We start from the raw sequence: 14134 nt of genomic DNA, 5'->3' as shown, positions 1-14134 counted from the left end.
TAGAAAGGGGGAGGGAGACAAAATTCTAGGCACCATTTCCAGGGTTTCTCTTGAACACATGCACCTGTGAAAAGAATCAGAAGCGAGAGCAGTGCACAATCTCCACAGAAGAGCAGAAGTCAGAGATGGATCCGACCCCTAATAGGCACAACCCAGTGTGCCAGATTATCTATTGTTCCTCTCTGCTCAGCCTCAAAAAGGTTACCGAGTGTGTCCGCATTAGCACTCACTCCTCAGAATAGACCACTCTGTGCAGACGCAGACTTCACCATGCAGTCAAGTCCTCTTGTGGACAGTTCCCCTGTCTGTGAACTAAGGTCACTTTTATTCACTGCCCGAGAACGAGGCCCCAGGCCCCCAGCAGGCCCACAGCCACACTCACCTGCAGCTTGCCTGTGTAGCCTGGCCTCTCTCTCTATGCTGAACGGGTCTTTGGGGGCTTCAAGGAGGTCCCAGGACGGCCACACAGAAGCTCCTGGCCATCTCTTTGATGCGCTGGTTGGGGAGGGCGTGACTGCAGCCAGAGCAGCTTGCTCTTGGTCCAGCCGGGACCCAACCCCCATCTTTAAAGGGTCTCTGGGACCACCCCCCGTCAGAGACAGGAAGGGCAGGGGAGGAGAAATTCGTAGGCTTGACTAGGGAAGAAGAAAGGAAGATAGGTTTTTAAAGGACAGTTGTTACAAAAGTAATAATCACACTATAGAAATTATGAAAAATACCAATATTTGATATATTTTCGTTTAGACTTTCTTCCTATGCGTTCTTAAGATTAGCTGTCCTTATACCATAATTTAAACAAATTCTTTTCTCCCCAGTTCAGTCTTTTTCTCCACGTTGCCAGTCTTCATAACCATTTTTAATTAATTTATGATATTCTATTTCGGGAACAAGCTACACTCCACTGACCTATTCCCCCTACTGTTAAACATTTAGATACTTTGCAAGTTTTCAGGATTATAAATAAAAGCTTTAAACTTTATTTAAAAAACATTTAAATAAAACGTAGCTTCTTCATATTTTGTGTGTTCTCTGGTCAGATTCCTAGACGTAGAATGCCAAAATGCTTTCTATGAAGGTTCTGTGTTCTATTAGAAATGTATGAGAACACAAGTTTCTAAAAACAACAAGCTTGTGTCAAGGCTCTAAATTCTACTAATTTAAGTGGGTAGAAATGATACCACATTATCAAAAATAAACTAAAATAATCACTCAATAGAGTATTTCCTGTAAGTTCAAATACTGCCTCTATTTCCTCTTCTGTGACTTGTCTGTTCATACCCCTTCATCAATTAACCTTTGGGGTGGGAATCAGAGAAAAGTTCTTTAAACGAAATCCCAAAACATTAAAGCTGGTTATGAGGCATATTTCCAAGACTAAGGCCCATATAAAGTAATGAAAAGAATTATAAAAATATATATATATATATATAAGCATCCCATCTAATCCCATTTTATAGGGGAATAAAAACTGCAGCCCAGAGAATCAAAGGAGCCCTGCTTATAGTTACCTTTCTGGAAACACATCCTGAACAGATAAAACCAGGGAGTAGTGGGGACACCAATGCCAGCTTTCATATCCTACGACAGACTGGCGGGAGGCAAGGTGGGACCTAAGAGGTCATGCTATGAATGGGACATGGCAACAACCAGCGTTGCCAGTCTTGGATACGGAAGAGAAGGGGGAAGGAAAATAGCCATTATATTCATTGAACAGTCAGCTCAGTGGCTTTGGTAGTAGAGAAGAAGGCTCAGAAGGCACCTTAAATTGAATTTTACTTTAGGATGATTTCTCCCTGCCATTCCTATATATTTACTTCTAATATCCCCTATTCCTCGTCTATCGTAATCCACTTTCCAACCCCCTTTAGCACGAGTGCCACACATGTCACACGTGGCTGTAGATGCAGAGTAGGAGATGCAAAGATTAACTCTGAGACATTATTTCATGGATTCGTCATGGCCTCTGAAAAAGAGCTGGAGTCAGATCTGGATTAAAACCCTAGCCCCACTGATTACTAACTTGTGATTCTTAAAATCATCAGTTAAAATATTTGAGGTATCATACATAAAGGTACATAAATGATATTGTTTAAAGGCTAAGAAAACACCCATGGAGGTCAAGAAACAGAACACTGCCAGGACTCCCGTATTTATTTTTGAAACTAACTTTCCCAAGGGCTCTTGGAGTAACCTGTAGAGTCCTCAGGTCAGGTCCTGAAATGTACTGCTCAATGCGCATAATGGGTATACGAGGCACCCTCTATTCTGTCGAGGACGGAAAGTTCTATACATGTCTCCACACCTCCCATCATGCCACCTCGCGGCCTGCGTTCTAGTGGACATGCATCCCACCTCCAGCTCACGTGCTCTCCCCACGCCACTCTGCAGCAAGTTACATACAATCAAATCTGAGAGATGATCTGATCCAGAGCTGAAGCCACTGGTGTCTGAGTCAGAGGGGCTGCTAGAACGGGAGTCCAGGATGGGCCGGGTGTCCAGGCGGGATCCTCTAACGGAGGGTGCTGGAAACTTGTCCACCAAGTCAGATCCAAGGGGGTCCAGAGGCAGGAAGCTCAAGGGGGGTTTCCCCAGGACACTGCCCAATGGATTGTGGAGCATGCTCAATACTAGGAAGAGAGAAAAAAAAAAGGGAGGAAATAAAAAGGAAGTCTCATGACCTCTTAGTTTTCTTTCCAGCCAAGAGCCCTTGCCTTTCCCTCCCACAGCCACCCAGCAAGATGGACCAAGCCACGACCACCGAAAGCATGACAGAGCCGCAGTTAAGAGTGTAACGAGCAGACAGACACCCGGGGTCCATGAGCGGAAGGGACAGGATGGCATTCTGAAGACCCAAGTTCCTGCTGCAACAGAAGCAGCAAAACTCCTGCTCTCTGCCACCCAGGCTTGCGGGTCAGGGCCAGCATCTGGGAACCTGTACCACTGGGGACCCTGGTCACAACTGCTATTAATGTCTGGACACACATGCCCGTGTTGCCATAGGAGATGCCTTCAGCACAATTAGGAAGCCCAAACCATACTCCTTCCTTACTGTGTTTATTAGAGGAACTCCCACCTTTCTAACACTACATAGCTAAAATACAGAACTTCATGGCACATCCCAGAAGTCTGGTAGAGCATGACATACCATCTCATCTGAGAGATTCCTTTATGCAAAATTCTAGCATATGCAGATTCTCTTCTATGCACCCTTGGACTTCACACATTTAGGATGGAAGCAGAGTGATGCTGTGGTTAAGCCGGCTCTGGCTTACGACAATCTTGGGGTGAAACCCTGGGTCTGACGCACCTTTATATGGCTGCGTGCTCTGGGAAGCTCTCTGAGTCTCCATTTTCTCATGGCATCTTGGGTGGAATACCAACTATTTCATAACATTGTCAAGAGGGTTCAATAATTAAGACAGCAGATGGAAAGTGCTCAGCACAGCAGTACCCAGTGCACAATATTTAAATATTAAACATCAAAAAAGAGTGAAGCAGAGGCCAGGAAAGATAAGGGAGGTAAAGAGGACGGCAAGGGAGAGCAGCATTTTCCCACACTTGGCCTTGGGGAAATAAGGAATCCAAAGCAAAGCAAAACACCCTTTTATCCATGAGGAGGGGGTGGAAGAGGGCTTTGGCCACGGAGCTATGGTGGCACCAAAGCTAGGTAAGAAAGAAGCCATATTAATCTTTGTTTTTTCATCTGGAGAAAGGGGAAAACATCCCCCTCAAAAAGGCTGTGAGGTGAAACCAAAATAATGCGTTTACATATGAAAGTGCTCAATAAACGGTGGCTGTGACTGGCTCTACCTCACAATTACTCACCAGTACCTGAGTGAGACACAGGTCACCAAAGCTGGTTTTCTTTCAGGGTCCAAGTCAGCCTGAAAGTCAGCCTGAATGTCTGGCTGGGGCTGTGGTGAGCCCCCTGAGGCAGGAATAAACCTCTCTAAGCATGAAATCAAAGTGAAAGCATTCTTTCAGGGTATTCATGACAGAGGGTATGTGCAAGATCAGACCAACCTGCTCTCCGTTGGCCAACCACCTCCCTCTCAGCTCAAAATAAGGCAGGTGTATTAATTTTTTTTTTTTTTAATGCAGGGAATAGTGTGGATGTGTTTATTTTATTGTGTTTATTTATCCTTGATTTTTAAAGAAACTGTCCTACTGTTCTCCAAAGTAGATGTACCATTTTACCCTCCCACCAGCATTGATGAATTTCAGTCCCTCCACATGCTGGCCAACACTCAGTAGGGTTGGTTTTTTAAATCTAGCCAGTCTAACATGTATGTGTGCTGGGGAGGGGGGAGCTTTACCATCTTCAGCAAGGAGTTTATTACCTAGTTTATGACTTCCTTTCTTAAGGAAACATTCTTTTAAAACTAGGACTTTCAAAGCAGTTTCCCAAGCACAGGCACTGAATATGCACAGGTATGCTGAAACTAAGTGTCCCTCAACGCTTAGATTCTGACACCCATCAGAAATACTTTTGTCAAATTTCTCAAATACTCCTGACAAACCCCTACCTCAATGAAACACCGAGCCCAAGCCCCTGGAATTCACGCCCTGAGAGGGCAGGAGATGTGAAGATTTATTCCAGGCTCCTACTTGGTGCTGCAAGACGTGTCAAAAAAAAAAAAAAAAGCACTGTGAAAACTAACATATCACATGTATTGGTCTTAAAAGTGGTACCATTGCCCTAAGAGGGCCTCATCTTTCTTCACATTTTACGGAAACAAGGTTAGAGCGGTGAATGATGAGGTAACAATCACATCACAGAGAGCTTCGAAAACCAAATTAGGGTGTTTAGATTTTATCCTGAAGGTAAGTGGGAGATACTGGGGAGCTGCCATGGGGACAGCCAAGGAGGCTGAGCAGGGACACTGGGGAGGACAGTGCCAGTACCCAGTGCCCGGCTGGGACTGAGTATTAAATCAGACTTGGGTGACTCTCTCCAGCAGCGTCGGGAACCTGGGTGGACACTGCACCCATACAGGGCTGCGGGTTTTTCCCAAAGAGGGTGTGAAGGAGGAAATGAGACAACAGGGTTGATGGTCCCAGCAACAGTGATGAAGAAGGGGTCATGCATTACAGGTGAAAGACAGGAGAGAGTCAAGATGCTGGAAGCAAATGGAGAAGCAGCAATGGCCATGTGCTGACAGCTACCAGAGGAGGGGAGGGGCAGACAGGAGAAACAGGAAGAGGGGAACAGTGAAGTCCAAAGTCCTGAGGACGGTGCGGTCCAGGGTGTGCGACCACAGGTGGTTGAGGTGGACTGTGTGGAGGCTAAAATACTGGATAGGTCATTCACGTGGACGTTAAAGGGACCCACAGTGACAAGTGGGCCTGGGGTTAAAACAAACAAAAAACACATATTGAGATCTTCAGAAAAGGGAAAGGACTGGGGAATTGGTAAGAAGAACAAAAAGAATGACCCTGAGGTAGATAAGGCTGGGAGAACATGCAGCCTCCACTTGAGAAAGTGACATCCTGAAGGAAAAAACCTTCAGCGGAGGCAGAAGTTGGCAGAAGCGTTCGCCAGAGACAAACAAGATAAAGGGCAGTTTGTTAATCCTAGGAAGGGTGGCACAGCAGAGCTCCAAGAGTTGTCAGGGAAACACAGCATTAAGCAGGATGCAGAAAAACGCTCAAGGAGATGGCTGGCCCAAAGGACTTGTGTCAGGGGGGCATCAAGGAGCATAAATATGGGCCACAGTAACTACGTCTTTACCCAAGATTTTAAAATAGTGTATTTGAAAGAGTCAAAAAGCAATATGGGTGCCAGTGTAGACCACCTTTCTCATTTACAACAACCTGTATTCATGACTGTGTTGATACATCTGTTCTGACACCCACAAATCCATCTACCTCAACTAACGTACAATTTTTTTTGACATGCCCACAAAGGTATATCTTGAGGCTTTGTCAAATTCCTGTGTCAAAGCTAGCGATTATGTCTGTAACACTCCTCTAATCTGATAATAAGCCTGTCTAAAAAGAAAATGGCATGACAACCCACAATGGCCACTAATGAACTCCACTTCCTTAAGTGCTCAGAGTTCATGGTCAATCAACTGTTCTCCAGCCTGGAACAGGTGCAGTCAAGCTCCGACCATTCACTAATAGCAGCTTCCACATGCTGCACATCTAGTATATGCCAGATACTGTGTCAGAAGCACTTTAGGTAAATAATCTTCCCTGCATCCTAAGAAGTGGGTATTATTACCCCATCTTAACAAAAGGAAACCAAGGCTTAAAGGGCAAGTGTTTGTAGTGAGTTTGTCAGCTAATTAGTGACAGAGTGGGACCCAATTCTTTCTGATTCCTTGCTTTATCCTTTGTAACACACCATTCCCTACTTTTTTTTTTTTTTTTAATACTCAGGACTTTACATCTTCTTGTCTTCATGTTCTTGACACCTCTCTTTTGTTCAAATTCCTGTAAGACCATCAACTACAGACAAGCCATCTCGGGTTCCAGAGGTCAATACCTTGGGATCTAAATCATCCAGGTCTTAGAACTTCTCTAGGACCTTGCTGCTCCAGGAACTCATTAAAAATGTATCTTGGGCCCCACTCCAGACCTACTGAATCAGAACCTGCATTTTAACAAGATCCCCAGGAGATTTGTGTGCACATTAAAGTCTGAGAGGCACTAATCTAGAAAAATCTGAGGCTTGCTACTTCAAGCTTCTAATCAGTCCCCTTACCACACCCCAGAACCTTTCGTATGTAATTATTTCCTTGACTTAAAAAACTGTAGGTTATTCAAATACAGCTCTTAGAGCACGATGGTAACTAATACACAGGAGGAAAAAAGAACCCAAGGTGGCTATGTAGGACATTTGCCAAAGAGTCTGATCTCTGAAACATGCCCCCCAACCCCCCCGACCCCCACCGGCGTGGGGAGGGGGTGCTGGAGGAGAGGAGGGAGGGAAAGAGAACCAGGAAAAATAATTAATATTAAAAAAATTGGCACGGACTGTGATAATTTCAGGAAAAGTGACAGCCAGAAAGAAGCTGAACATTGTGAAAAACATTCAAGACAAGAACTCTGTAAGCTTATATCAAGCAAATACAAAGAGAGCGTGGGCCTACTGCTTGAGGCAGACAACTGCTAAGAGACAAAGGAGAGAAAAGTGCTATTAAGGACACTATTGGGTCACCAGAGAAAACTGGAATATGAACAACAGTTTAATGAGAGTATTATATCAATTTTAAGTTGACTGAAGTTCATAGCTTTTGCTATACATGAATGTACGTTAGAACATTATTCTTTATGGTACAGAAAGAAATTATAGAGAGAGATATACATATAGAGAGAGAATTGCAAATGATAAACCAAATGAGGTAAATGTCAACAACAGGAGAATCTGGATAAATGAAATACAAAATAAAAATTATACAAAGGTTACTTGTATTTCAGTTATCCAGATTCTCCTGTATTTGTGACTTCTGTAAATTTGAAATTTTCAAACAAAAAAATTTTTTTATGACCGAAGGAAAACCAGTCAATGCCCATTTGACTTTCTTCACCTTCTTCAAGGCAACTGATCCGACCAGAAAACAGAAATCAAGCACAACCAATAGGGACTAGAATCCCAGGGGAAAAAATGGTAACTGAGTACCTTTGGAGTCTCTACCTACAAGAGAAATCATCTTCTTTTAAACAAGCTTTTTAAAGCATCAGAAACACTTGCACAGATATTTGCAGACACACATAGGTACAAAGTTCTGCCTTCTCAACCAAGCACACCAAGGGCCATCCTTACCACCCCACTCCAGCAGTAATTAGCTCAACACCTGGCAGAAAGCAGGTGATCAACGCTTGCTGAATATGAATAGTACTGAAAGAAAGGGAGTATCATATCCCTAGGAGCCAGTATGCTCACTGAGGCTACTCCCCTTCTATCAAGGTTATTCAATTTAAGGACACAGTGCTGACTGAGATGCTATTCAGAATTAGACGGGAAAAAACCTTAGTTCATCCCAGCCCAGCCCATCACCAAAACAGAGGCTGAAAGTACTGTTACTTGCCATACCAAACTTGTGACAATATTCCTTCCACTAGTTTCAAATACTTTCTTCAAAGAGAACTAAACATATATAGATACAGGCTGAAGAGAGTCACTCTCCCTGGGATCCTCACAACCACTGAAATATACTTCTACATTCAAATACAAGGAGCAGGGAAGAGCATCCACTGAACACTAATTCCAACCACAAAGGAAAACGGGAAAGGGGCAGTGCTGTCAGACAAACATGAAACATCAGAGTGTACCAGAATTAACACACCTGGGTCACATCAGCACCTCCACATCAGTTTTCTGCAAATATTAAATTGGAAGAGGCCAAGAATTCAGGAGTTTGACTAGAAGATACAGGGAAGACAAGAAAACCTGTATCAAGAGGCCAAGGATTTTCTAGGTGGTTTGATAGTTTCTTCAACCCACAGAAGGAGCCAAGTTCTGGAAACTGTCACTCATGGTCAGATGCCCTACAGTGACCTGACTGCCCCTCTATATAGCCCAACCTCACAAAGGACCTGGCTATGTAGTTCTCTGAGTATCTACAGATCAAAGGGAGGAAAGCAGCAGAGACAGTGGGCTTCTTGGAAAGGTGGGACCTCGTTTCAAGAGACAGAGCCTGTCTTGCTCCCAGCTCAGCCCATGAGACTATCTATATTCCCCTATATAAGGTTGCTGAGTAAGGAGCATTGATTCCCACCAGCTGGGAATCAGGAGGGAAGGAGCAATCACGTCTTCCTAACTTGAAGTATAAAGTATACCTCCTGGGAAGACACACTCTTCAAGCCATATAACCCAAAATCCAGTGGAAGTGACAGGTTCCTTATGCTGTAGGCCAGTGACCGATCTCAAACTACACTCCCCATCGTACGGCATAGAACTTCATCAAAGTCAGATGTCGAGTATTAACCTAGATGGACTAAGCGGGGGGAGAGTGTGGGAGAGAAGTCCCATAGTCCCTTTCAATGGTGGCCAAGGCCCTGACCTCTTTGCTCTGCTCCTATCTTGACCTCTACAACTCAGGGATCAAAGGAAGTCTGAGGTTTACCAGGTGCCTCCAGCCCTGGTGGCCAAGTGTACGGCAAATCCTTATCTTCCAAAAGTGACTAAGAAAAACAGTATGCTCTCCCTGGAGCACAGACACCCATCCCCACTCACATGCCGGCAGGAATCCGCATCAGCTACAGACAGTTCTAACGGAAGTCACGGGGAGAAGAGGACCTGGCAGAGGGTTCCAGCTCATTAATGCTACCTCAGAGGGTACAAGAGACCAAATCAGCAGTAATATTTTTAGACTGATTGTTAACTTTCTCCACTTTCACCCTTCTGTGCCAGCTCCTGTGGGTTTTACAGCTGAGTCACTGCTGGAATTTTCTGAAGCCTTCCCCAAGAGTACAAAGGCACCCAAGAGTGATGGTGGCAGCAGCAATGGCAGCAGGAGCCAGGCACCGGATGCCTGCACTGCAAGACACTGAGCTTGAGCTCAGCTCAGGGAGAGCCCAGGCCTGAGACATCATAGTCTGTCTAACAGGAGTAATCATGGGAAAAACCCAGACCAGGAGCCCTTATTTCCAGCCCAAGACACAAGGCTGCACCTGGAACCCTTCTTCCCTAACCCAACCCTTGGTCCTGGGTTGCCTGCTCAAAATCTACCTAAAGGCATAAGTGAGGAGCACTCATTGCAGGTATAACAACGCTCTCTGCCTATGACCCCAACCCTGCAACTCTACAACACACCCCAACTCAGGCGGTGATCCTGCGAGTCTGAACTCCCTCCACCAACTCTGGATCCCACAGGTCCAAGGTGGTACCCGACATAGCCTTTCTCCCCGATCTTGATCACTGGACAAGTTTCATTAACCTGAAGAAATGACATGCTCAAGTCCCACGTAAGGTCAGCAATACTCGGTCCCTGGACCCAACCACCTCAACTTCTTTCTCACCTAGGAGGTACCACGTTGTCACACTGCTCCTCAGGCCCTCCCTCCTCTCTGCACTAAAAGCTATTCTCCTCAGTAGACTACCTGACTCCGTGACAGAATTCATGCTCCGGTGTGTGAAAAAAACTTTCTGTAAATGCATCATCATGCCCTAAAAGCTATGAGGGCTCAGAGATACTGATCACTGAACCATCTGTCCGTCCAGATGATCAACACAAGTAGGAAGCAGAAGAGAAAGAGACTTTGTCTGAACTGTGTAGTTCAAACTTACCCGGAATTAACTCAGCACTCATCATTCGCTCAGTAAATACTTACTAAAAAGACAGGAGCCAGGCTCTGTGCTACATACTGGGAATATAAGCAGTGAAGACTTGGACAGCTGAGGTAGACTTGCAGGAGAACTTGTTTGGGCCCAGAAGTCCATGTTCCACAGAGAAGGAACCCAACCCTACTTTGAACGTTGCCTCAGAAAGGTTATTTGGAAGTAGAGCAGCAGCAGAAGCAAAATGCTGAAGCAGAAGCAAAATGCTGAAGACTCCCCTCTCAGCCCAGGCTGATTCAGCCTGCAGACCAACGGAGAGCCGGTAAGTGACAAAGCACAGGGAACATCCTCTTCACTGGTTAGGGCAGAAATCAAAGAGGGTGAACAGGTTAATCTCCAAGGGACTTCTAAGGAGAGTGGGAGGAAACAGGACATGTCCTCTGGCATCCTTAGACTGAGCGTCTGGTCTGCCCACTGGGCTTCTGCACAAGGCCTTCATTAGGAGTCCTTGTTTCCAGGTCCCCTAAAGTAGGTTCTCAGTCACCCCACTTCCTGCTGAGTAATGCTGCATGCAAGAGTCACCGGGGGAAGGCAGGAACACAAATGCATCGGGGGGCACAGCCGATGAGCTGAGACTCAGGGTGAAGAGGGAGTCAGAACTGTCTCGTGCCCTAGCCTTGAGGGACCCTCGGCAAAGGAAAACATCATGGCTGAACAGCCCTGGAGTTGTATATACAGAGATACCTTCCCGGAAGTGTTCTTGCTCAGAATGTTAGGGTTCTGCCCACAGGAACACAGGTGTGATAGGAAGCATAAGAGGCTTGGAATCAAAGAAACCCAGGCTCGAATTCTGGTCGTTGTTTCACCTTTGGCACTTCACGAGCTCTGTGAGCATTATTTCCTCATCTTTCAGACAGGAACAATAATAGTACCCATTTCACAGGATTGTGAAAGCATTAAATCATGTGATATACTTCACATAGGAAGTAGTCGATAAATGGTGATTAGTCACTCTCTCCCCCATCCCAGGACATTGAGGATAGCTTTCATAGCCCTCCTGTTCCATTACAAGACTTAGGACACTGCAAGTAAGACAAAGGTAGCCCCAGACACATGTCACTGGGGTCACCTCTAACATTCATCTTGCCCTGATGGGAAGAAGGCCTCCTTTCCCAGCGTGAGATGAGGCCTTAGGGGTAGGCAGAGTCTAGAAGGGAGGGACCTCACAGAGTTCCACACCCAAACCAATGCTGGCCTTACAGGCACAACTCTCGAAAACAGATTACACCCCAGGGTCTTCCTGCAGGCCTCCCAGGCCAATGAAATCCATGTAGCAGAAGGACCTTAGCCCCTGGAGACAGGTCTCCATGTACCAGTCTCATGCTGAGAATCCAATGAAATGTTGCCCCAATGCCAAAAAAATCCTTAAGGGAGAAAATGAAAGCCCCCAGGCACAGCAACTATCATGCTGCATTTGGTATTTGTTCTCATCTATTTCCCCTTGATAGTTAAGGGGATTTTTAAGGGCAATAATTTTATTCGTTGATGTATCTTCAGTGCCTGGCACACAGCCAGTGCTCAAGTATTTGTTGAATGAATTTAGCCAAGATTTTTCAGGCAAGAGCCCTGCTATCTCCAACCTTGCCCCCTACACATTGCTGAAAACTTAAAGAGTTGTGGAAAATGGTCAGATGTAAACCCATAGCCACATGGGGCAATATATCCCCCAGCAGGGCCAAGGAAGAAGCTTGCACCAGGCGCTCCATGCAGAGACAGCAAGCTACCAGGCTGTCTGCAATGATGACTCCCAGACTGTCCAGAGCTGTTGAAATACCTCCTCCCTCCCTGAAGAAACTGAGCTAGTTGGTCTTCAGATGGGGAGGCAGTGTAGGCACTGGAATGTGGGCTGCATGTTCCTGCATTGCTGGCAAGGGTGCAGCTGGCTGGTGGGAGGGCTGCGTCCTACTCCAGGAGGCGGCACCCTCATGTGGGCTTTCCAAGAAGGCCCAGAGCTCAGAGAAAGGAGAGAGATGGCCATCACCACAGCTCCCAAGGATAACGTGGGGATCAGGGATGGCTGCGCCCTCAACCCTCGGAAAGGAAGACATACACACACTAACCCTGCCCTGGGCTAAGTCACACCTCTGGGGCAACTCTCTGGGTTCCCATGAATGCCAGGGCCACAGATTACAGGCCCTCCCTGATCCAAAAAATCATGTAGTGTTTATTACCTAAGTGCCTGACACAGAACATGGAGAAGTAAATCCGTCCCCACTTCAGAGACAAATAACTACAAACAGGCCTTTCAGGTGGTGGGGAAACTGAGGAAATTATGGCTGGGCCCAAACATTTTTTTTTTTTTTTTTTTAACAGCCTAATTTCAGAATGACTTTCAGGCCCTCTCCAAGCCCCAAGTTGGCCCCTCCTGCATTTCTATTTGTTATAATACATTTCAGAAGGACCCCTGCAGCTAAGAGAAACCAGAGCCAAATAAGGGCCACACCCAACGTGATGCCAGTGAGAGACACTGTCTTGGTCAAACAGTGATCACCACAGACACGTGCCTGCCTCCTGGGTGGGCTCCCCTGTCTTTTGCTCAGATACAGCAGTGAGGGTGGGGACAAGGTCAGCTTCACAGGCCCCCCACCCCACCCCCGGCTGGCTTTGGAATACCACATAAAAGAAACTACCACTACCTCCAAGCCAAGATCTCCAGGCACAGGATACCAAACAGTGACACCACACTTCCCAGCCCAGGGAAAAACCTGAGTCAGCTAAAGGCTGGTACTTCAAGAAATTCTACCTCAACTCAACTAAGGTGAAGCTCTTCCCCACCTGCAGCCAAATAAAAAAAATCCACCCTCTACCCCCAATCAAATGGGATTTACCAAAAAACCGGGCATTAAAATGCCAACAGACACAACAGTCCCAGGCTCTGCAAAGCATTCTAAAAAAAGACCTGCGCCAAACAGGGTGGAGGCCAGAGAAATCAACAAGACAGTACCTTGCTGCCATGACTGCCAGCTTCCGGAGATGGGAGGCAAGGAAGGATGGCAGGCTCTGTGAACCCCACTGTCAGCACCAACAGCAAATGGCCGCCCCCACCCCCCCTTTCCATCTTTTTAAAGTACCTGCTGCCAATATTCTTTTTATTAAGGTGTAATTTACATAAAGCGAAATACATAGATTTTTATGTATAGTTACAGTATTTCTTAAGTTCACATTTCTTCCTGAATACTCCAAGCCTTGCATCTGGCCAACCCTCCCCCTTGAACCACAGGAGGGAAATAAACGGGCAATGGGAAGGTCTGAGCAGAAGCAGTTCAAGGGGTTGCCAAGAAGCCCCTTCAACTTGTCCCCATCGAATCCTTCCAAGATGACAAGGGATCCTAAAGGGGAGTGGTTCTTCCTTCATCTACTTGGTCACCCTTAACACAAAGAAAGAAAAAAAAAAAGCCTCCGCAGCTGAGAGTTACTCCACCCCACTTACCCTGCTTACCCCTTTCCAGGATCAATGCTCTTAACCTTATGTTAAGCCAATTCCAATATCCCAGTATTACCCAGCCTCACTTATGGTTAAAATTCTTCCCTTGCCATGATTCAGGGACCATACATCCTTCACACATAGCTCCCTAGTTTTAAAAGCCACTGAGAAATAGAATCTGGACATCCAGTAATCAGCCCCTTAAGTCCCCTCCCCCACCTAAAAGTGTTTTGCTTCATCATCTCCAAGACAGGCCTGGGCACTAGGGGGTTAGCTGGATCTTTTCTGCATAAGACTGTCACCTTGTGGACCCTTCTCGGGGCCACCTCAGGTACAGACTAACAACTCCAGGGAATTTATCAGGGTAAGTGGAAAAGCCATGCCTGCTTTTACAAGCAACCATCTGTCCTGCCACACTCACA

General features: G+C 46.0%; 1 protein-coding gene across 9 annotated transcripts in view; it reads right to left on the bottom strand.

The window, feature by feature from the left end:
• CPEB1 (cytoplasmic polyadenylation element binding protein 1) overlaps positions 1–14134 on the bottom strand; it is a 101453-nt gene that overhangs the window by 11866 nt on the left and 75453 nt on the right. For all 9 annotated transcript variants that reach the window (XM_049705791.1, XM_049705793.1, XM_049705794.1 and 6 more), the window contains exons 4-5: positions 2401–2627; positions 383–635 (exon numbers count right to left, since the gene is read on the bottom strand). In XM_049705791.1, coding sequence (XP_049561748.1) covers positions 383–635; positions 2401–2627 — 480 coding nt within the window. The remainder of the gene's footprint in view (positions 1–382; positions 636–2400; positions 2628–14134) is intronic.

Source organism: Orcinus orca, chromosome 2 (genome assembly GCF_937001465.1).
Source record: "Orcinus orca chromosome 2, mOrcOrc1.1, whole genome shotgun sequence".
Classification (NCBI taxonomy): domain Eukaryota; kingdom Metazoa; phylum Chordata; class Mammalia; order Artiodactyla; family Delphinidae; genus Orcinus; species Orcinus orca.
Note: the sequence above shows the minus strand (reverse complement) of the source record. Positions and strands in the feature narration are given on the sequence as shown.